This window comes from Xenopus laevis, chromosome 2L (genome assembly GCF_017654675.1).
Source record: "Xenopus laevis strain J_2021 chromosome 2L, Xenopus_laevis_v10.1, whole genome shotgun sequence".
Classification (NCBI taxonomy): domain Eukaryota; kingdom Metazoa; phylum Chordata; class Amphibia; order Anura; family Pipidae; genus Xenopus; species Xenopus laevis.
Genome location: NC_054373.1, coordinates 75,770,705 through 75,795,715, shown reverse-complemented (window position 1 = coordinate 75,795,715; position 25,011 = coordinate 75,770,705). Strand labels below are relative to the sequence as shown.

Genomic DNA, 25,011 nt, shown 5'->3' with positions numbered 1-25,011 from the left:
GTTGCAGACAACACATAAATGGGAAAAATGAAAAAAAAATCCATTTATATGCATCTGACTTTAAGCTTGGTGGTTACTGTATTTAAATTTATGAGAACATGAGTTTCTCATACTCATGATATTGTAGGATAGACATTTGAATGATAGATTAATGGATAGGCAGATAGATAGATAGATAGATAGATAGATAGATAGATAGATAGATAGATAGATAAAAAGAAATTTCAATTGAAATGCAAAACACTGTTTTAAAAACAGGTAACTAATGATCTATTAGTTGAGAGGCTATGACTTTTTTCCTTGTTATATTATTTCAAATCATAGCAACCCAGGTATGAATTACAGGACAGAAAAATAAATATTTTGTAATATATTTCACTTTAATAATTCCCATTATATTTACATAGAGTAGCATCATAAATTAGCTTTTACAAAAAAAAGAAATAAAGTCTGCATCATACAGAATAGCATGTCTGTCCTCAGGAGGGAAATTTGTTGCTTTCTGTAGAATCCACATCCAATTTGCAACACACTTATCATGTAGATAGTGTCCTAGGTTTTATGTTTATTTGTTTTTGTCAGCACATACAATATATGAACCAAACTGTAGAAAAAAATGCCTTTTTATTCTTCATTTATAATATATCCTCAGTTGATGTATAGCATGATATTAATGGAATTAACATCTTCTTTTAGCCTCCTTAAGAACAACTAAATATCGAATGGTTATTGTTACTTCTCATAATGGCAGCCTCTTTATCCGAGTCTTTTTGTAGTACTAGTTATTTTTTGCTTCTCTTCACATATGTACATTGTGCATTTATTATATTTTACATGGATTTATTTACTCTGTATCGTCTTCTTTGTAAGATTAGAAAGTAAAAGAGTCATACAGGATTGTTCATTGTTTATGCTGTTGTGTTGATGTTAACGCATATATAAATAATACAAAAAATATCTTGGATATAAAATTGTTACATAATAGAGCATAAAATTACATTTTGGAATTATGATTTATGAGTAAAGCATAATACACATTATTTAACATTTCCCCCATTACTATACTATTATCCTACCTTATAGGTATAGTATTAAAATTAAATGGGTTTGGCAATTGCTGTTTAGGCTATGATTTATACAAGAGTTATGGCCTATAAAATACTGTGTTATACGATTTTAAACAGTGGTTAAGAATGTTATCAATTATAAAGCTGTCACTTGAGTCACATGACTAATCTCTCATCTCGAATGCTTGGGACTTGGATCTTTCTAGATAAGGGAGGAAATTTACTAAAGGGCGAAGTGACTATTGCTGGCGAATTTCCAGAACTTCGCCAATTTACTAACAGGCGCTGGCGTAACTTCGCTAGCGAAGGAAATAGACTCTAGCGGTACTTCGCACCCTAACGCCATGCGAAGTTGTGCTCTGGTGAACGAACATAACTATACTAATTCACTAAGATTGTGATTTGATTGAACGTTACCTCTTGCGCCAGATTTGCCTTCACCAGCTCAGACCAGGTGAAGTGCAATAGAGTAGATAGGACTTTGTTAAAAAGAAGTTGAAGTCCCTAAAAACGCTTTTTACAGGGTGATAGGATGCAATTTTTTTGGGGGTAACCGGCATCCCCCCTACATTTCCTAACATATGTCACATAAACTATACAGTGGGCACATGTGTAGGGCAATATAATAACTCTAGTTTACTTTATTAAGGTTCCCTGGGCTTGTGTAGTGTAATGTATTGGCTGCAACATATATGTCCATTCAACTTTAACTTCCTGCCGTATGCAAATTAGCCAATGCTATTGTAACTTCGCTTTGCTTGGTGCAGTAATGCTAGCGCAACTTTGCAAGCGTTCGGCTCCCTGGATGCAACTTTGGATTTTCGTGAATTAGCATTGTCCTGGCAAATCTACGCCTGGCGAAGTGTAGCGATGTCAGCGAAGCCGTCGCTGGCGCAACTTTGGAGGTAAGTAAATTTGCCCCTGGGTCTGTAAAAATTAATTTACACATTAAATACAATAAAATTTTTGAATGTAGAATTATTTGCTTTAAGTGGACTATAAGAGGTTGCCTTCCCATAGTTTGATGCTTTCTGGATAATGGATTTCCAAATAAGGGATATGATGTATACATAACTGTAAAAACCTGCACTAAAAAACATTTTTTCTTGAATAATCAAAGATGTTAAATCTATAGTTATGTTCTTCTCAAAATTAAGCTGGAACTGCACCCAGATAAGCTAACATCTGATTAATGTTAGTGCTTACATATGACTTTTATTTTAAATGTGAAATGTAAAGTCTCAAAAATACAGTACAGAGAACTATATTTATTAATTGCATGAAAAAGTAAATTTCAATGTCTGGCAAGGTCAATTTAAAATGAGTCTTGTGCCAAAAATGTTTCCCCATCACTACTACCTAAATGTTTTTATGGGTCGTAGAGAATATTTTCCCCTTTATTGACGCTTTTTTAAGATACTCTATTATTTATAGAATTATGCACACAGAGGGGCACATTTACTCAGGGTCGAATATCGAGGGTTAATTAAATATCGAATATCAAAGTCAAAGGATTCAAAGGAAACAATCAAAGGAAAAATCGTTTGATCGAACGATTAAATCCTTCGAATCGAATGATTCGAAGGATTTTAATACATCGATCAAACAATTTTCCTTCGATCAGAAATTGCCTAGAAAGCCTATGGGGACCTTCCCCATAGTAGTTCGACTATCGAATGGTCAAACGATTTTTAGTTGGAATCGTCTGATTCGAAGTCGTAGTCGAAGTAGCCAAATCGATGGTCGAAGTAGCCAAAAAAAAAACTTCGAAATTCGAAGTATTTTTTATTCTAATCCTTCACTCGAGCTAAGTAAATGTGCCCCAGAGTATTTAATCTGAATTTAATCAGACAGCCTGAAATCAAATCACTTTAAACAGTAGTTCATCACATTGATCCTAATACTACTACTAATAATAATAATAGTAAAAATAATTGTTCAGTTGCATTGTGGTTGGATATGAGTTTGAGTATGTGTTCTGACTTAGACTGCTAAACTAATTTTGCAACATAACTTAATGCTATGAAACAATGCAAATATTCAATAATCAGCCTGGTCAGTCTGATCTCATTCCAGCCAGTCCTTGTCATACCAGTTAAACCCTAAATAACAACCACATAAAAGTTATATCCTTTGTTCTGGCCTGGGAATCACAGAAAGGAAAAATAAACAATTTGAACTAATTGAAAATACTCAGGGGGTTATTTACTAAACTCCAAATGCAAAAATGACAAAAATGACAAAAAATTCATGATTTATATATAAAATAGGACTTTTAAAAAATCACAAATTTATCGGAATTTATTAAACCGAGGATGGAAAGTCAGAATCAGAAAATCCGGCAAATCAGACCTGTCGAGGTTGCATAAAAGTCAATGGGAGAAGTCCCAATGATTTTCTGATGTGTGCTGGGTTTTTGGCAATACCCCGATTCAGGATAAAATTCGGAGTTTTCAGGTAAAAAATCCGAAAAAATAGTGAGAATCAGATGAAAAATCCGAAAAAATTGTGAAAATGGGATTTTTCATGATTTTTTCAGATTTTTCCCCTTATACAAAATTTTAGGGAAAGTGTATTAATAAATTAGGTCAAAAAACCTGTGCGAATTTGTTCAGAGTTTTTTTCACAAAATATTGAGATAAATTTGGACTTTGATAAATAACCCCCTTATTGTATAAAATGTCTTTGTAAATATAATACAGTACTAAAGTCCAAAATAGTTGTAGCACACAATTCCGTTTTGATGATGCAAGGCTTGAGAAAGGGCCCTGTGTGGCCCGAAACGTTGCCATGTTTGAAGTCTGCAATGAGCCAATAAAAGTCACTTTTTGCATCATCAAAACGGAATTGTGTGCTACAGCTATTTTGGACTTTGTTGCAATTGTACTGGCTCTTCACAGGGGGCCTTATATGCTGTTTAGCACCAGACACCTGAAAAGGTTAATGGAGTAGCAGGTGAGCTCTCTAATTTTTGTGTATAATACTGTACTAAGTCTTATTCCTTGCTGGACAATGCAAAGTTTAGTAGAGTAGTGCAAGAAAAAAATGTGTTGCTAAACCATCCAGGCATTGAAGCTTAAGAATTGTGGTTTTAACCTGAGACACACCTTAGAGCACACCAGAACATTTGAGAATCATATCTTTTTGGGGGAAAGGGTCATGGAACTGCTGACATTAGATTTCTGTTATAGTATTACAGCATATGTGCTGTGTATTACTTATGGCACACTGAAGTGTATATTACAACAGAAAACATTCTCTCACTCCATCACTCCAATCTGTTATTTTTATCAAGACTTTGGTTTTCTGTAAGAATACAGCCAACATGCTTAGTACTTATACTGTAGATGTGATTTCAGATATCCTTAAACACAGCATTATTCAAAAAAGACAAAGTTTAAATTCCTTACTATCACAAAATTGAAGTAGAACAGTAGTAGAACTAAAATGCTACACTAAATGGGGTCTGTTATTTTGGAGAATATAGTGCATTTAAAACTTACAATCTTATACATATATTGAGAGAGCAACCAATGGAAAGTGTGCTATTAATATTTAAAAAAAAATCAAATCATTTTGGAGTATGATGGAGTAGAGAAATTATTGGGGCATTGTCATATAAGTAGAGAATCTCACCAGTTTACAAGTGAGGTCTCGGTGCACATGTCCCAGACCTAAAACTGAAGGTAGAGATATCAGACCAAGGAAAAAAAGCAGCAGGCACTCACAGATCCCATGGACAGAAGAAGTAAAGGTAAAAAAATGAAGACTTTTCATAGGCTCATCATGAAGTGCAGAAAATGCATTAGGCTTTGTGTATACATGATATTTACCTAAATAAAGTATGCAGTTTAAATACTTCGCCCGTCCATTGGATCTTTGAGTGCCTGCTGCTTTTTGACTTGGTCCAAAATTATGATGGAACCAAATTCTAATGTGTTTGAAAAATGTAAATTGTCATATTTGAATAATAATAAATTGAGGTAATATGTAATATAACAATCAAAGGAAATAAGCAAATTACTACTGCAAATGTAAGCAAATATTATGTTACTAGTGACCTCTGTTGTATGAGTAATGCAAATTGGCAGCAAACTCGACTGCAATATTCTTTATTGGGAAGCAGAGTTACCCCTCTGTTGTAATTGTGTTATTATCTCTCAATTTATGTATAAGTAGTCTGCTATCATGTTACGAAACGACTCTTTCCAGTGTCCCAGCTACCCTCTGACGGCTGATCCCATAAAAAATGGCAAACAGGGATGCTTTATCCTATTGCATATGTGTCAGATATGAAGCATACAAATGAAAATAGTCTTAATTGGCTTTTAAACTGATTGTATCTCTTCACAGGGAGCTACGAGTTCTTAGTGAATTATTGCCTTTAGAAGTAATAGGTTGCTGTCTGCGAGCCCAGTAATGATGTGTGTGTCATACTGAGAGAAAATGATTTTGATATAAGATTCAGTATGTAATTGCTGCCATTTAAAGGTAGAGATGCCATTTTCCAAATGGGAGTGCTCCGATAGTACAATTAATTTACTGCTAGGGGGCCCACAATACATTACTAGTAACAAGTGTTAACCAAATGGCATTTGTTTGTTCCATATACTGTATCTGGCTCATTTTATATCTAAGATCTGCATGATGAGAATACTCTCACACTGACTGCTCCAGACAAATAACACACGAATTATGCAAATTGCTTCACTCTGTTAAACACAAAATTTAACGAAGTAGTAATTTGTTGGAATTTTGCTAATTGCTGCAGTTATGCTTTTATTGTCTTAGACATCACTGTACTTGCACTGATCATCCCTGTATGGCCAATGTGAGTTCTGATAAATGTGGTTTTGGAATATTGTTCAAGGAAGGCTGGTTTATTTGATGTATCAAAATGTATTATTATTATATTATTATTATATTAAAATATACATGATGAAAATGCATGAATATATATATTTTTAAGAAAGCAAATATTAAGTATTTTGTGGGTTTCAGATAAATAGGAAAAGAAAATGTTAATCATGGATTTGGCAATGGTGGACAGTACTGTATGAGGGGCCCATTTACTAACAATTTTGTTTTATGGTTTTCCTATATTTTTAAAGCTCTAAAAATTCAAGATTTATTAAGGGGATTATTTCTTAAGCTCCGAATACCTCAGAAATCCACATTTTTCATGATTTCTTAAAGTCCGAAGGTATGAAAACTCTGAATTGAAAACCCAGCATCTCAGAGCTCTCGGGTCCTGTATTAGTCAATGGGAAATGTCCCAGTGTCTGCACAGCTGTCAGTACCAATATCCAATGATTTCAGGGATTTTGGGCCAAAAAGTCAGAAAATTCAAATTTTTTGCGGAAAAGTCCGAAAAATTTGGACTTTTCAGGCAAAGGTCCGAAGTTCATCCAAACCTATTTTTTTTAATGATAAATGAGGTCCATCTATATCTTAGAAATACTGAGATAAATTTGGAGTTTGATAAATAATCCCCTAAGTATAAAGACCACAAAAAACACTAATACAAACGTTTGCGAGGTAAAAGTTGTCTCCTAAAAGTCACTGATCCTATTGGACCGTTTACTCTTAGGCATGCAGGGCAATTCATGATCTGTTTAACTTTTGGGTTTTTCACTGCTTAAAAATGTCTGTTGTTAAAATGTACTACTTCTCCCTATGCTTCCTATTGAGTTAAGAGGGATTCCATATCCAAGCTGCTGTATATTAAATGCTAATAAAGATTTCAGAAATAGGATAATTGATTCTGCTTTGTCTTGTACTTGACTCTGAGTCAAAAGCCTAATTTTTTACTTCAAGTGCGTTTGTACTGAAAGTTGTGTGTGTATTAGTGCAATCGATCAAGGGTACTTTTGTCCAAACATAGTTGCACTGAGCACCATTGCCTCTTCTAATGAGTTTTGTGCAAGTGCACCTACTGAAACTAGGGAAACCTAAAGCTATTGTCACAATGAATACCCTTGATTAGGGTGGCAGTATTTACAGGATTCTCACAGAAGGTTCCTTTAATAGCAACTACAAACTTTAAACTTCACCCTAATGCTTTTTCTATGAAGCATAAAATGTGCACCGTGTTCACAAAAAAACATATTTTTGACAACTGAAAGTTATGGTGGTAACTGCAACTTGTCATTCAGCCACAGTGGAATTGGAATTCTGGGAAAAAACTGCATTGTTAGAAAAAAAATTGTCAAAGTGTGCCCACACATAGGGGTTATTTACTGAACTCCAAATATTAAACCCCGTGGATGGAAAGGTCTGAATCTGAAAATCCAGCATCTCAGACCTGTCGACGTTGCATATAAGTCAATAGGAGAAGTCCCAATGATTTTTTGATGTGCACTGGGTTTTGTGCAATAATCCGAACAATATCGAGAAAATCATGAAAATCAGATGGAAAAACCCCAAAAAATCTTAAAAATCTGTTATTTTTTGCTGAAAAGCAAATTTTCAGGAAAATGTAATAATAAATAAGCGCCTAGAGGCGATTTCTAGAAATTGGAAAACAACAACCAAGGCAAGAAATGGATTCCACCACTATGTGAACATTAAGGGACAGATTTATCAAAAGTCGTAAGTGAAAATTCGAATTTAAAAAATTTGAATTTGAAGCTAATGTTTGTGAACATCAACTAGGGAATAGTCCAAATTAGCTTTGAATTAGAAAAAATTTAGAAAATCGAATTTTATCATTTAGGGGCTGATTCATTAAGGGTCGAATATCGAGGGTTAATTAACCCTCGATATTCAACTAGGAATTGAAATCCTTCGACTTCGAATATCGAAGTCGAAGGATTTAGCGCAAATTCTGCGATCGTACGATCGAAGGATTTGAATCCAACGATCGAAGGAATATCCTTCGATCAAAAAAACTTAGGAAAGCCTATGGGGAAGGTCCCCATAGGCTAACATTGACTTCGTTAGCTTTTAGCTGCCGAACTAGGGGGTCGAAGTTTTTTTTAAAGAGACAGTACTTCGACTATCGAATGGTCGAATAGTCGACCGATTTTTAGTTCGAATCCTTCGATTCAAAGTCGTAGTCGAAGGTCGAAGTAGCCCATTCGATGGTCGAAGTAGCCCAAAAAATACTTCGAAATTCGAAGTTTTTTTTACTTCGAATCCTTCACTCGAATTTAGTGAATCGGCCCCTTACTGTCTCTTTAAAAATTTCACTTCAACCATTCACCATCTAAAACCTGATGAATTGCTGTTTTAGACTATGGGTGACCTCCTAGAACCTAATTGGAGTCAATTGGTGGACTTTGAAAAATCAAAGTTTTTTTTTGGAAAAATAAATCGAATTTGATCGAATGCGCTGTTACTTCGATTTGTACGATTCGAATTCGATCGAAAATAACTTAGACTTTAAGGTAAGTTTCGATGTGTGAAGGAGCCTAAATGATTGGAGATTTAGATGAGCCCATCACCCATGCTCTACTGGCAAATGCTAGAGTACTAAGCATCTTAATGTTTCTTTCCATCTTAGAATATATTTTGGAATGTTTTTGGATGTTTGAATCCCACTAGTGCCAGTAACCAGAAAGTGTTTTCAAAGACAAACTGGAAAATAAACTGTAGAGGAAAATAAGTAAAAGAAAATAACAACAGCAACAATAAAAATTGGTCTAACCATAGCAACCAGAAAGAAAGAAAGAGACATGCTTAGGTGCCCCCACAGTCTGCTAAAACAGAGCTGCAAAATTGTCAACATTGCTAAGCGCAAAATCCTGCCCCTATGGCACTTGCAGTAGGGCACAAAAAGGGTGTTTGTTGGCTTGCACTGTATTAACTTGCACTTTGCACCCTGCAGCACTAATCATAAATCGGCCCTATAGTCTTGAAGCCTGATGCCATTAGAGAAAAAGGTTTGTTGGAGCAAGGAGAAATGCAAGGACTATGATAATAACTGAAAGAAATGTGCGGAGAAGACAGTTTCACTTTAAACCAGGGGTGCCCAAAAGGTATATCGGGATCTACCAGTAGACCTTTAGCTGGTGATCAGTAGATCTCAAGACACTGTCAACAAACAGCTTGTCTAAATCACCCTATAATTTCATGCTTTTCATTCAGATATTTAATATGTTACGGTGACATAATAAATAGTTGTTTGTTAAATATATCAATATACATTTTCTCATAAATTGGTATTTAAAGGAGAAGGAAAGGTTAAAACTAAGTAAGCCTTATCAGAAAGGTCCATCTAAATATACCAGTAAACCCCCAAAGTAATGCTGCTCTGAGTCCCCTGTCAAAAGAAACACTGCATTTCTTTCCTTCTATTGTGTACACATGGACTTCCTGCCTTCAGCTTAAACCTCATTGCCCTGGGCAAGAGCATGCTCAGTTTGCTCCTCTTCCTCCCCCCTCCCTTCTCTACTGTAATCTGAGCCCAGAGCAGGGAGAGACTCAGGCAGGAAGTGATGTCACACCATGTTAATACTGCAGCTCTTATCCTAAACAAACAGTAAGTTTCTAGAGCTTTTTACTCAGATATGGTAAAACATTCTACAGAATACATATAGCATTCCAGCTTGCACTATTGCAGCTAATCTATTGGCAATAAAATGCCTCCGTAGCTTTCCTTCTCCTTTAAGTAATATTTTCCATGGAACAGAATGCTAACAATGCTTTTATGGATGTAGATCATAATGGAACAACATCACTAAAAATAGACCCCACATTAGTAAAGTATGGGCACTGCTTTAAACCAAATAATTCTTTAGGTTCCTTAAAGAGATGTTAAGGAATGTTGTATGTTTTCTTAATAATATATCGATCATGTGTAGATATATAATGTTGTTAATGTGTGCACGGTTAACCCAAAACCGCAAAGTGTCAATCCAAATCAAAGTTATCTTAACAGGTCTCACTTATGTTAGGCAATTAAGGAACAACCATGTACATACTGTAGAACCACTCAGCAGAATAATTTCATTGTCAGTGCGATAAGTGACTTTGCTAATTAAAGCAAATCTAAATCTGCCCTTAACGATACCATTAATAACCAGCTTTAAAATCATAAAATACTGTTTGTGTATTTTTTGGTACTTTTTATTGTGTATTTGTATTTAACCATATAGTAAATACATGTAAAACATAATTGGAAAATTGTGTAAATTCTGCAACCAAAATAACCACTTTTGTAGCTCCCCACTCTACACATTTATATGCACGATTTGGATATCTTTCTAATGCTATATTTTCTTTTCATTTTGTATTATTGGGGCAAACCCTGTTAAGATCTGTGAACTCCTAAGGACCTTAGGTAGCAGGACTATTATATTTTCTAACTGCACATCCACCAGTGCTATGGGAGGAAATATAAAGCATGATAGGCACAGTTTACAACACATTTTCAGAAAACCATATTAATGTCCATCTTCACTTAATGAGAAGGAAAATGTATATCAAGTCAAACTGATGTAAAATATGAACTAAACTGCTTCTAATCAAAATATACCATCATAAATCAAGAGATATCTTAGCAGTCATAATGTAGAAATACAAGCCTTTAAATGGAAGCTGTTGTGTTGGTAGGTTGGTCCCTAAATCCTTCATTTTTAATACTGTACATACGATGTTTTTTTTTTCTTTTTGGTTGCACATCCTAAAAGATTTGTCTCCTTAATAAAACAAAAAGTTGCACAGTCTTCAAATATCAGTTCTGTCCTTTTAAGAGGTACATTGTCATTTTTTTTTGTTTTTTTTATATCATTATGGCACTCCTCATAAATGTCACTTTGGAACGTGATATCGGATGACATCAGTTGTTTCACAAATAGTTCCTTCAAATTGGAGTACACAATATTTCCATAGGTAACGTTGGCCCATGATGGCATTTTCAAACTTCTGAAATTGATATTGAATGTCCTTCAGAAACTATCGGGTGACCTGTGAAAAAAAGAAAGAGAATAAATAAAACTTAAACATCTAATGAAGGCTACAAAATATTATGATTAATATTCCAAAATACAGGTGTGGGACCTGTTATCCAAAATGCTCAGAGACTGAAGTTTTCCAGATTAAAAGGTTTTTCCATTATTTGATATTCATTTTTAAGTCTAAATTTTTTCTATATTCTATTTAATTTCACACAAATGTGTGTGCATGTTTAATTATAAAATGGTACAGATTAGCAATTTGATTAACAAAATGAATTGCAATGACCTCCTAAATCTCCAGAATAATATTAATCTAAGAATAAATTAATTGTTTTTGCCAAAAAATTTTTTTCATGAATGGCAATCAATTATCATCTGTGTTATAAGCAGATGACAAAATGATTTTCATTGGTTTCCAACTTGAAGTACATTTATCAATATATACAGTAAACTATTAAGCAGAAATACAGTTTACTGTAGCTATAAATACTGCATGCATGTGTACTGTGATTTAATGGTAAGCAGTTCAGGTTGTAACATCACACTGTATTTCATATGACTTAGTACGATATCGGTTTCATAAAAAACATGCTACATGGGAAGAAATTCACTTTTCATTTAAATCTGTGCTACTCAATGTGAGTGCAGCTTTCAACCTTTTAAGAGGTCTGTTGTCAGTTTAAGAATTTAGCCTTTTACTACAATCCATTACAGCATGATGTTAATTAAGAACATTTAGGACACATCCTTAATACTGTGTTCAGTATTCCGACAGGTTTCACATCTAGGGCTAATCATTCCTATCCTAACAGAAACCTAAACGTGTGTCCTTTTATTCTGAAATGCTCTAAATGCCATCTTTTTAGACAATATCATGAACAAGACATTACTAATTAGGAACTCCAGGCCTGTCTACTAAAATTTAATTGATAGGTCCGTTACATTTGTAAAATGATTGAAGTGGACTAGGAGCTGATCATTTCTCATAGCAGAATGGCGGAACAAAGAGCTTGTTAACCAGTGCGATTTTGACATCACACATTGAAACATCTAACATGCTAGAATTAATTTTTCCTGTACAGAAAGGCAATGCGACAAGTCTAACTTAATAGCACAGTCCTATACACCCTATGTAATGGGATGTTTAACTTAAAAGTTCTGTTCTTAAAAAATGAAGTAGCAGAACTAGTATTGCTGATCAAAACATCATTTGTGGTCCTAATGCCCTCATGCTTTTCCATGAATTAAATAGATACGGTATAAAGGTATTATAAGTGAAAATAAAGATTTTGAAATTGCTGTAGATCTAGTAATTGCCTATGGCTGGACAAATCTCCAACCTGTTGTGTTGCGAATGTACACCTGATAAATTGAGGTGACCTTAGAAGAGGAAAAAAGTAACACTTCCGCAAATATACCCCTACATGTCAAATGGTGCTGAACTGTGGTGCCTAAACTTTCACAGAAGCAAAGTTCAATTACGTGCCAAAAATGGTGTTGGGCACCCAACATCTACAGTATATGGGGCAGATTTATCAAGAGTCAAATTTCGAAGTAAAAAATACTTTGAAATTCGACCATTAAATTTAAATACTTCGACTTTGAATCGTCGATCGAACAATTTAAGCGTACGATCGAACAATTTTACTTCGATGTGTGAAGACTTAGAAAATGGTTGTAGAAGGTCCCCATAGGCTAACATAGCACTTTGGCAGGTTTAATTTGGCGAAGTATTGAAGTCAAAGTTTTTTTAAAGTGACAGTACTTAGATTATCAAATGGTCGCATATTTGAACGTTTTTTACTTTGAAGTCGTGGTATCCTATTCGATGGTCGAAGTATCCAAAAAATTACTTTGAATTTCGACTTTTTTTACTTCGAAAATCCCCCTGAATTCACTTTGACCCTTGATAAATCTGACCCTAAGTGTCTCTATCTCTATGGTGACTACAATAAGGTATATAGTAATGTTATATATTCTGTAAAACAAAAACATTTAACCCCTAAAATAAAAGAAAACAATCCATTATCACTGGAAACAGTGGGGGTGGATTTCAATCACTGTTGCTTTGCAACATATTTGCATGTACTGTACCTCTCCCTGTAAATAATCGTGATAAGGTTACCTTATTATGAATGTATAGTTACAATGGATGGTATAATAATTCCCACTACAGATGCATGTAGCAGACAACACTGCGTTTTATGCAGCACATGGAATGAAGTTAAAATAATCCATACAACGGTTTTTAAAGCATGATCTAAAAACTGCATCCCCTTGTACCAAAACCACTATAATATCCCTCAGGGGTGATAAGTAGTTCCTTCAGATGTTTATTAACATAAGAAACAGTGCAATATGCATTGTTTGAATTTTTTGTTATCACGTTTGTTGTTGGGTGTGTGCTTCTAAATAAAATATGAGGAAGCTGCGGGCTGAGGCTTTTACTGTATGCTTAAACCATAGAGACTTAGAAATGGATCACCTAACTTAATTGGGATGGAATTCTGATTTATTTCACAACAAGGTTTAATTTCACTTTCTGCTCTATCTGATGTTTTGAAATATTCCCAAAGCTTAAATTTAGATGACCTGGCAAATCATTTGACTTACTCTAATGTGAACAGAGAGGACGATTTTTAGAAAGACAGAACCAACATTTTGTAATTTTTGGTGTTTTTATTTAATGTGTTTTCTTGCAAGTGGTAATTTGGATATTTTTTGGAATGGGAGGTATAATGTTTGATAACAATACATTTTTAGTCAAAAAGTGTATTCCATGTTTAGTTACCCTTTCCAACACTCCTGATCATTTAATTCCCACCCTCAAACAAAGGCTTTCAGAAGAAATATGTATTAGATATCCATTAATGATGGTGTGCATATTTAAGTCCTTAAAAACTCCACGGTTATGGTTATGGATCTGTGATTACAAATATATTAAATAAGGTATGTTACTATGGGTATGTTACATTTTTATATACCCATAACTGTCAAAACACTGATGCAGATGAGTTTCCACATGTTCAACCTACATTTTTAAATCTTAACGTGCGCAAAGTAACATAAAGAAATAACTAGGCTGTTTATAAACCTATCTTTAATCATCTGGCTGTAATTTAGATATGTCAAACAATGAAAATAACGTTATAAGCAAAGAGACTCACATTCTATTCACATTCTAAGTGACTCCAAATTTTCAAGTATATGTATTTGTAGATTAATCAGCATTCTTCCTATTTTAACAAAATACAAAAATGTTTATATATATATATATATATATATATATATATATATATATATATATATGTATATTTTAAATGGTCGCTTTAGTAGGACATCATTGATGAGGGGGCTGTTTTCCTGCCGTTAAGTGGCTTTAAGACATATACATTGTAGATTTGGCACTTTGAGAAAAGCCTTGGGTTTGGCTGAAATGTCATGGTACAGTAGCTTCAAAACCTCACTCTTATTATTAACGGATGTTACTATCTATCCTATTTTAAAAATGAATGACGCATCTTCTCTATGAATCTCTGAAATTTTAAGTGAAGATGTGTAACTGTATAGTTTCCTTGCTTGACCAGGATTTCTGTATATGATGTTGTATATCATAAAAAAATGGCATATGTTTGCGTTGTATTAATGTAATACAGATTATTATTTATGAATGAAAATAATAAAGAAACCTTAATTTAATTTGCACACATGATAGGACACCTTAGGTGTAAAGCAATTTGAGTCTGTAATGCCAATAGATTAGGGGAGGCTTTTAAATTATGCTATGCAGTGTGTCTTCTTTAATTAATCCTGACTATTGCAGGTTTCAGAAAATTAGAAGTTTGCTATCAGTGTCTTACTCGAATCAGGAAAATATAGCCAACACGATTTTTGATAGATTTGCCCCTTCGTTCGCTAACATGCAAAAGCAGAACATGGGAAACTGAATATCAGAAGCTATATACTATAACTATATTTTGTTCTGTCTCTAAAAGAAACTGGGTAAATGTAAAAACTGATTAGGAAAGCTCATGTAGCTAGTCAAATTAAGAATAATTATTGCAATATTAAACAACTGATTAGCCATGACACATGAGTCATTATTTTTTATCTCAATTAATTGCACCTTGTCCTGTAGGACATTTTGCCTTAGGAATAAGACCAGTATGTTTCTAGTTACTGTATGTTTCTTGCGGCATGAGACAACAAACAATAAACTGATTTTATATATTTTGTCGATATGATATATCCCCAGCATTAATAAGTGCAAATATTGAACACACTGCAATATACAGTATATGTACTGAATTGCATCTGTATGTTACTGTGCCCCTGCAGTAAAAGAAAATCAATTCTGTAATTTGCAAGCTTTCGAAATAGAAATGCTACCAAATACATTATAATAATTTAAAGTGACTGTAGCATTAAATTACAGAATATATTTTCACCTATGTGTCCATACTGTGGGTATATTTCTTTCACCAAATGCAGGTATGGGACATATTATTCAGAATTCTCTGCACTTGAGATTTTCCAGTTAAGGGATTTTTCTGTAATTTTGATTTCCATACTAAAAGTCTACTAAAAATGATTTAAACAATAAATAAACCCAGCAGTGTTGTTACCCTCCAATGAGAATTCACTATATCTTAGCAGGATAAAGTGAAAGTCATATTTTAAAATTGCATTAATGAATTAAAACGAGGAGTCTATGGGTTATGGTCTTCCCATAATTCAGAGCTTTCTGGATTACAGGTTTCCAGATAATTGAGGACAAAAAGAATATGGAACCCCTTGATTGAATAATAATTTGGTTGATGGTTATATGCAAAGGTCTGACTGTTGTCAGAATAAATGGTTGCAATGCGGGGTTCTTTTCTCTTTTCAGTTTTTAGGTTTACCGATAACTAATCCTATACCTCTGGTAGTTTGTGGATTGTGACATAGATCAGAGATCTTAGATCACTCTATTATTGGTCAGTATGAATGAGATTTTGCATTTAGAAATCTATATGTGTGTTGTAAATAGTTCCACACAACAACCCCACTGCCTTACATTTTGGATTAATGGATAATTCACACAGCCCTGTCTAGTATCGCTGGAAATGAGGCATTTCACCACAGGAAATACTTCATTAGTGGGCGGTCTTAAGTGATGCTTTCAGCCATCTAACAGGTAGTTTTCTACTGCCTTTTACTTAGTGGTATTATTCTGAATACCCAGTAGAACATCACAACACCCCAGAGAATTAGCAAGCATTCCTCGTATGTATTGATAAAAGGGCAAGAAATATAGTTATATAGCTAAGTAACATAGGTTAGGTTGAAAAAAGACCAAAGTCCAACAAGTTCAACTCCTCCAAATGAAACCCAGCTCCACACAAACTCACACAAACCCCTCCATACATTCACATATAGTAAATTTGAATTTGAATTTTCGAGTGTCAAAATTCACAAATTTACTATTTAAATTGTAAGCCCCTATTAGAATGTAAATTTGAATGTGAAATTTATCACACCTTGACCATTGAAACGGTCCAAATTCGGATATTCTCCACCTAAAACCTGCCGAGTTCATTTACAAGTCAATGGCAGAGGTCCATTGAGCCATTTGAAGATGTCAATAGCTTTCCTGACATTCAAGTTTTTTTTTTTAAAAAAAACTAGATTTGCACGAATCGAATATGATTAGAATTTTTTGTCAGAACCATTTGATTGAATATTAGACATTCTAATTTTTTTTAAATAAACTCCCAGTCGAATTGTGAGTATATCTGAATTACAAAAAATTCACATGTATTAATAAATGCCCCCCCTGTAGATTTTTTGTATCACTATAGCCTTGGATATTATACTTGTCCAATGAATCATCCAAGCCCCTCTTCATTAACAGAATCAGCCATCACAACATCATCTGGCAGGGCATTCCACAACCTCACTGCTTCAATGTTCTTTTCCTTTAGTCTAAAGTGGTGGCCACTATAACAATGATCTCCCACTAGCTGTCTATAATACCAGCTAATGTACTTATAAAAAGTAATCATGACCCCTCGCAAGTGTCTTTTCTCCAGAGAGAACAACCCCAACCTTGACAATCTACCCTCATAATTTAAATCGTCCATCCCCTTAACTAGTTTAGTTGCACGTCACTGTACTCTTTCCATCTCATTTATATCCCTCTTAAGAACTGGAGCCTAAATCCGCACTGCATTCTCCAGGTGAGGTCTTACCAGGGACATATAAAGAGTCAAAATTATGTTTTCATCACTTTGGTTCATGCCCATTTTTTATGCAAGACAGTACTTTATTTTCTTTAGTAGCCACAGAATGACACTGCCCAGTTTTCTAATCTAGAAAATCTCTCTGCAAAGTGGCAACATCTTGCATGGAACTTAAAGTGGTATTATCAGCAAAAATAGAAAAAGTAATTCAATGCCCACCTCCAGGTCATTAATAAATAAGTTGAAAAGCAAAGGACAAACTACAGACCCCTGCGGTACTCCACTAACAACACTAGTCCAATTAGAAAATGCTCAATTTACCACCACTCCTTCAGCCAGTTCTCTGTCCAAGTACAAATATTATGTTCCAGGCCAATATTCCTTAATTTAACCATTAAACTTTATGGCAATACATTTTCCCCCCATGTTTCATTGTGGAAAAACACTGTATGGTGTATATTTATTAAAGAGTGAAGTTAGAGATCGCCACAGTACCCTAGAGTGAAATACAGCCACCCTCCATTCATTTCTATGGGATTTTTAAATGAGTATTTATCAATGGGGAAAGTTAAAGTTCATCCTTATGAATTCTCCTTTCAAAATCCCATAGAAATGAATGGAGAGTGGTGGAATTTCACTCTAGTGGATTGTGGCGATCTCTAACTTCACTCTTTGATAAATATACCCCACAGACTTGATTGTGCTCTGAAAAAGTCACATAGAAAAAGCCTATCAACTTTAATGTGCTTTGCGAATTTTCACTGTTTCATGAATTTATGGCGAAACAGGGCAGATTGCTCATAACTATCATTGGTGTATGCTATAAACCACCTTGTATAAGTGACGAGTATGAATCCCAGTTACTCTGTGTGGCTTCACAGGGTCAAGTTGTTGCTATGGGTGACTACAATTATCTAGATATTGACTGGCGTAATGGGGTTGCCAAGACAGAAAAAGCTAGTAGGTTTGTAAATATGCTGAAAGACAACTTTTGATTCTAGCTTGTTCAAGAACCTACTAGAAATAACTCTCTTTTGGGCCTTGTAATAACTAATAACACTGAACTCATTTCTAGCATTTGTGTGGGCGAGTATTTAGGGAATAGAGATCATAACATGGTCTCCTTTGAGATTCTGTTGCAGAAGCAATTCTATAAGCTAACTAATAAACTAAATTTCAGATGTACATAACTTTTATGACAGTATAAGGGAATCTCTGCAACATATTAAGCGGGAAATACTTTTCACAGGGTTAAACACAGAACAAAAATGGGAAGTCTTTAAAATACTGCTTAATAAATATACATCAGTATATTCCCCTTGTAAGCAAGGAACGTTGTTGCAAAGCAAAACTTTTTTGGTTCTATATAAATGGTGGTGTTGAGGTGGGTAAGAAAAGACGTGCTTTTAAGGCTTTCAAGTTAGTTGGGACAGTCAAATCATTTATAAGGTATGAGGAGGCCAATAAATCATGCAAAGAAGCTATAAGGCAAGCTAAAATGGGTATGGAAAAGAATATTGCAGCAAGCAGTAAAAAGAATCCAAAATTATTTTTTAAACATGTTAATAGTAAAAAAATGAAGCAAGATGGGATGGGACCTTTAATATCAGAGGGGGGGTCAACTGGTCAATGAAAACAAAATAAAAGCACAGATTCTGAACTCATATTTCTCGTCTGTCTACACAAATGAGGAACCAGTTAATGAAGGTTTCCGTCTTAATAGTCCCAATTCTAGTAATACAACTAATGATGCATGGTTCACACATGAGGAAATTCAAAAGAGACTAGAACATGTTAAGATAAACAAAGGTCCGAGGCCAGATGGTATTCATCCCAGGGTATTTAGCGAGCTTATCTCTGTGATTGCCAAACCTCTTTTTCAGGATTCATTGAGGTCTGGCACAGTGCTGAGAGACTGGTGAATTGCTAATGTGGTGCCTCTATTCAAAAAAGGATCCCGTTCTCAGCCTCAAAACTAAAGGCCAGTTAGTCTGACGTCAGTGGTAGAAGTTTTTCGAGGGTTAATAAAGGATAAGATATTGAACTTTATAGCAAATCATAATACTATGAGGGTGTGTCAGCATGGTTTTATGCATAATAGATCTTGCCAGACTAACTTAATTTCTTTTTATGAGAAGGTAAGCAGGGACCTCGATTCTGGGATGGCAGTGGATGTGATTAACTTAGAGTTTGCTAAAGCATTTGATACAGTGCCACACAAAATGTTACTGGTTAAATTAAGGAATGTTGGCCTGGAACATAATATTTGTACCTGGATAGAGAACTGGCTAAAAGATAGACTACAAAGAGTGGTGGTAAATGGAACATTTTCTAATTGGACCAGTGTTGTTAGTGGAGTACCACAGGGCTCTGTACTAGGCCCCTTGCTTTTCAACTTGTTTATTAATGACCTGGAAGTGGGCATTGAAAGTACTGCTGAAGAAAATAAATTTCATTTCAAGCAACTTAGGTGGTTCTTCACAGTCAGGGCAGTGAGGTTGTGGAATGCACTGCCGGGTGATGTTGTGATGGCTGATTCAGTTAATGCCTTTTAGAATGGCTTGGATGATTTTTTGGACAGACATAATATTAATATCAAAGGCTATTGTGATACTAAACTCTATAGTTAGTATAGGTATGGGTATAGATAATTTATGTGAATGGATGCTGGGTTTTCATTTGGAGGGGTTGAACTTGATGGACTTTGTCTTTTTCAACCCAATTTAACTATGTAACTATAGATGGATTGTTGATTAATCACATATGCAGATACACTGCCAAGTACATAACAATATCACAGCAACAGTATAGTTGCCTTATGTTCATTCTCATTATTCAGTAAACTGCACTGTATATACAGTATTACCTCACTCATGACTCAGCATATAGCATAACACTCATGAGTTAAGATGTATGCCTAATTCAGAAAGGCATTCATTTGATAAAATCAATTTTCCTCTTCATATAATAAAAACTTTATCAACTACAACTGTATTTAATACTCACCTGGCAACACACACATTAAGAATGACATAAAAATATATTTGAAAAAATATCCTATGTATTGTTGGAAAATAAAAACAAATAATACAGTATAAGGGAAATCGAGAAGGTGGTAGGGATGCAATGGGTAAAAATGAATTGAGTATGTGCTATAAATAAAGACTGCTTTGAATTCCCAATACCCTTCTATACCTGAATATACACTGGAGCTACACTTTGAGATTGTGAGGGATGTCTCACACAAATGACAACCTCTAACATGGTTGAAGGATTTTGCTGCAGGCATATTTAACTACAGTGGTGCTAATGAGATTCTGTCCATCAAGAGAGCAGAGTGAGTCCTGTTGCGCAGCAAATAAGATCGAGTTTAATAGAGCTTTCCACATTTGGACTGAAGGTTTGACCAAAGAGAACATTGTGGTTAAATCAAAGTTTTGAATGACAAAATCTAGGTGATAACAAGGTCTATGACATACAGGCAAGTTTTCCATGGCCAATTACAAAAAACACATATTCTGTCTCTTTCTTATAGGGATGCACAGAATCCAGGATTTGGTTCTGGATTTGGCCAAGATTTAGCCAAGATTCAGCCTTTTTCAGCAGGATTCAGATTCAGGTGAATCCAAATGCCTGGCCAAACCGAATTCAAATCCAAAAAAATAATGTGACTTTTTGTCACACAAACAGTGAAGCCAAAAAAAATTTAATTGTAACCAGCGGTTCTCTTTCCCCCTTTTTTCCCTCATTTACATGACTCAGTATTCGGCCAAATCTTTCACAAAGGGTTTGGGATGTGGATTTTCACAATTGTTTTTTGTCCAAATTTTTTGAGCTGATTTTTAATAAATTAATTAAATGTGTGGATGGGATTTAGGTCGACTTTCTTTTAATAAAAAAATGAGATAAATTAGAGTTTTAGAAAATACCCCCCTTTATGTCTTTATTATGTAACCCTAATAATGTCCCTGTCGAAAAGCTAACAATCTAAAAACTTTAAATAATATTGTCAGTGTAATTATGACATTTGTTGTGTATTTCTTTTTTTTTTTCAGAAGAGATTTACAGTATATTGATCCAATCCTCAGGCAGCCTTGATAACACCCATGGGGTTAATAATTAAAATGAATATAATACTTTGAACCCCTACGGCTGTAACAGTTTGTTCTGAAAAGACCCTAGAAGCCTGGTTGTTTTTTTTTTTTGCATTTCTTATTCTCCACAGAAGTGTTTTACAATGCTGGAAGGTAATGAGAAAGTTTCTATGCCATTTCTTTTTCCCTTTCTGTAGATCAATACAGCGGTCAGCAAAAATAAAATAAAGAAAAGAGCAGATTAAGTGAAACATTTGTCTAGACTGAAGCAGCAACAGCAGCATGTAATCAGGTGGTTCATGAATCTTATGAAGCACGCGCTAATTCTTCCTATGGCAGCAAACACAAAAAGTGTAATATATTAAAACAAAATGCTGAGTAAATACAGCCAGTAAAGCTGAGTATTTTTTTCTTTGTTAGGCACAGGAAAAAGCAGCTATAGCCCAGCGTCTTGTGGGCCCCAGACCATGTCTTCTATATTGTATACTGTATGTATAATAAAAAAAAAAGATGATTTCAACACAAGTGTCAGCCTCTGGTAATTGTTGAAATCAAGGTATAAGAAAACTGCTACAGCAAATTTAACTTGGATTAAAGTAGAGTTAGCCTTTTGCCCAACCCCTAAAATGGCTCTGTAGGGCCAGGCCTATACGGCTCTTTAATAAATCCAGGCCTATCAGAGGCAGGAAGTATAAGGAGATTTTACTGGATATGTGTGTACAGTTGGGTGGATAGTCAGTGTATTAATTTGCACACAGTAAAGCTGTCTTGACACCTACTAATGTATGCTGTACATATTCTACTTAAAATCTGCCCTTTGTTCTTAGTGGATACTATTCATGTTAGTGCGCATATAGGACGGAAGTGGACAGTAATTTCTCCATTGCTGGAGACAATATCACATGTAACTTACCCCATTAAAATTTTGGTAGGATTCCTTATTCACCTTTAAATTAACTTTTAGATATTTAACTTTTAGACATCTGACATGCATTAAAGTCAATGGGCATTCATTTAATTGTTGCTGGGGTCTCAATTGTCACCAGCATCTAAATTGTCACCGGCGTCGGAATTGTCGCCGGCGTAAGAAAAAGAAAAACCTTTGACGCAGGCAAATTTTTGCCTGTGAATTTTCACTGCAATTTCGCAAATTTATACACCCCAGGCGAAACGTGGGAATTCGGCGTGAATTTACGCCTGGCGAATATATTCGCCCATCACTAGTAGAGAGTGATATCCTGTTTTTTTTATTATTTGTGATTTCTAAGTTATTTAGCTTTTTATTTAGCAGATTTCCACTATGCAATTTGTCAATCTAGCTGCTAGGGTCCAGATTACCTAGCCACGATGCATTGATTTGAATAAGACACTTGAATATGAATAGGAGAGTGCCTGAATAGAAAGTAATAATAAGAAATGAGTAAGAAAAAATAGCAAAAACATTACATTTTTAGACTTACAGACCATTTGTGTTTTAGATGGGATCAGTGACCCCCATTTGAAAGCTGGAAAGAGTAAGAAGAAGAAGGCAAATTATTACAAAACTATAAAAAAAAAATAATGAAGACCAAATGAAAAGTTGCTGAGAATCAAGCCATTCACTAACATACTAAAAGTTAACTTAATATGCTATGATGGTTATGTATTAATTCTGGGGTTATATGTTTCCTTTAAATGTCCAGTTTGTGTTTTTTGAAGATTAATTTAATCTATAGGTATTTTGCCTTTTGTGGCTTGACTATGGGCTTTCTGGGAATGTCATTTGAAATGTCATCCTAACTAACCATGTGGGTAATGGACTTTTTTGATTGGTACCAGACACATTACAAAGGAAATTTTGGAGAGTAAGTAAACTTTGAGGTCATATCTACAAGTATGAAATATTTTATCCACAATCCTGTTACTCAGAATACTCTGAAAACTTCCTACAACTGTTTATTCTTTCATGATTTACTATTTCATAGCAGTATAAATCCTTACTACACGTATAGTAGTAAGGCGCTTAAGGGGTGATATGATGACTATGTATAAATATATAAGGGGATCATATAACAATCTCTCTAATGCTTTATTTACCAGTAGGTCTTTCCAGCTGACACGAGGTCACCCATTCCGATTAGAAGAAAAGAGGTTCCGCCTAAATATTTGGAAGGGGTTTTTTACAGTGAGAGCTGTGAAGATGTAGAATTCTCTCCCTGAATCAGTTGTACAGGCTGATACATTAGATAGCTTTAAGAAGGGGTTGGATGGCTTTTTAGCAAGTAAGGGCATACAGGGTTATGGGAAATAGCTCATAGTCCAAGTTGATCCAGGGACTAGTCCGATTGCCATTTTGTAGTCAGGAAGGAATTTTTCCCCCTCTAAGGCAAATTGGAGAGGCTTCAGATGGGTTTTTTTGCCTTCCTCTGGATCAACTGGCAGATAGGTAGTTAATAAACAAAAAAAAAAAAAAAGGTTGAACTCGATGGACATGTGTCTTTTTTCAACCTTACTTACTATGTTACTATGTTACTATGTTACTATAGGACCTGATATTCAGAATGCTCTGGACCTGGGTTTTTTTTGAATAAGGGATATTTCTGTGAGAAGGATCTTCATACCTTAATGGGCCAATTTATTAAACCTCAAATTTATCTGGTCTAAGGGGAAAACAAAATTTTTTTGTGTGGAAAAAAACTGCTAAAAATTCAAATTCGAAAATAGTCCATCTCAAACCTGTCAGGTCATGTAGAAGTCAATGGGGCAAATTTACTAAAGTGCGAAGTGGCTAACGCTAGTGAAAATTCGCCAGTGTGACTTCATTTTGCCACTTCGCCGATTTACTAATGGGTGCTGGCGTAAATTCTCTGGCGAAGTGGACCTACTCTAGCACTACCAAACCGGATCCGCTGCATCCCTAAAATTAAGGGTATTCAGTTTGGGAATTTGGTCAAATAATTTTTTTATATAGTGAGAAAAATACCCCCCTTAATGTTTTATAGTGTGATTTTAGGTATGGTGCTCCTAAATATTAAAAAGCCCCTTAGAAATCCTATTTTTTTTGGCATAATACTGTATATAGCAAAACTGTCTTTGGTCTACCTTAGAGGGGTAATTATTTGTATTGAAGTGATGCAATGTAAACTCTATATGAAACTGAAGCAAAGTTTCTGCATGTTGATGTATGTGAGATGATTCAACAGAGCAGTAGATTTTATAGTTGAAGCTTCTGCTGCATTTTTACTTTATTCTTCCAGTGTAGTCTGCCTATTCTGATTAGTATAGTATTCTGATTAGAATAGTCTTGCTGTATCGGCTTTTGGCAGATATTATTTGACTTGTGCTGTTTTGATAATTTATGACGATCCCTAAGCAGCCCAGACCACACTGAGCATGTGTACAGTCTTGGGTCTTACAGATGTTTAACAAAGTTACAACCCTGGTGGCTAACTTTGAAAGCATAAATCATTTGTTTGATTAGGCTTGTGTTGCAGTAAGTTCATGTTTTTGTTTAGTATACAAAATACAGCATTTCTAGCATTATTCTATGTTAGACTTTACTTCCTCTTTAAGAGCATTACTGAGACTTTTTTTTACAATTGCTGCTATGTCATACAGAGGACCTGAAATTCTGGGGATAGCACAAGCAGCAGCCTGAACTTTATATCCTGATTGCTGGATAAGATGGGCTTCTAAGCATTTCCATAGAGAAAGCAAAGAAAAAACACAGTTTAGTTATTTGAGCCTAGTA

At 34.8% G+C, this 25,011-nt stretch overlaps 1 protein-coding gene across 1 annotated transcript in view; it reads right to left on the bottom strand.

Moving 5' to 3' along the window:
- Window positions 1-9,746: 9,746 nt before the first annotated feature.
- LOC121399983 (chemokine-like protein TAFA-2) overlaps window positions 9,747-25,011 on the bottom strand; it is a 204,145-nt gene continuing 188,880 nt past the window's right edge. Inside the window, exon 5 of the mRNA XM_041582071.1 lies at window positions 9,747-10,976. Within this exon, the coding sequence (XP_041438005.1) occupies window positions 10,965-10,976 (12 nt within the window). The 3' untranslated portion in view covers window positions 9,747-10,964. The remainder of the gene's footprint in view (window positions 10,977-25,011) is intronic.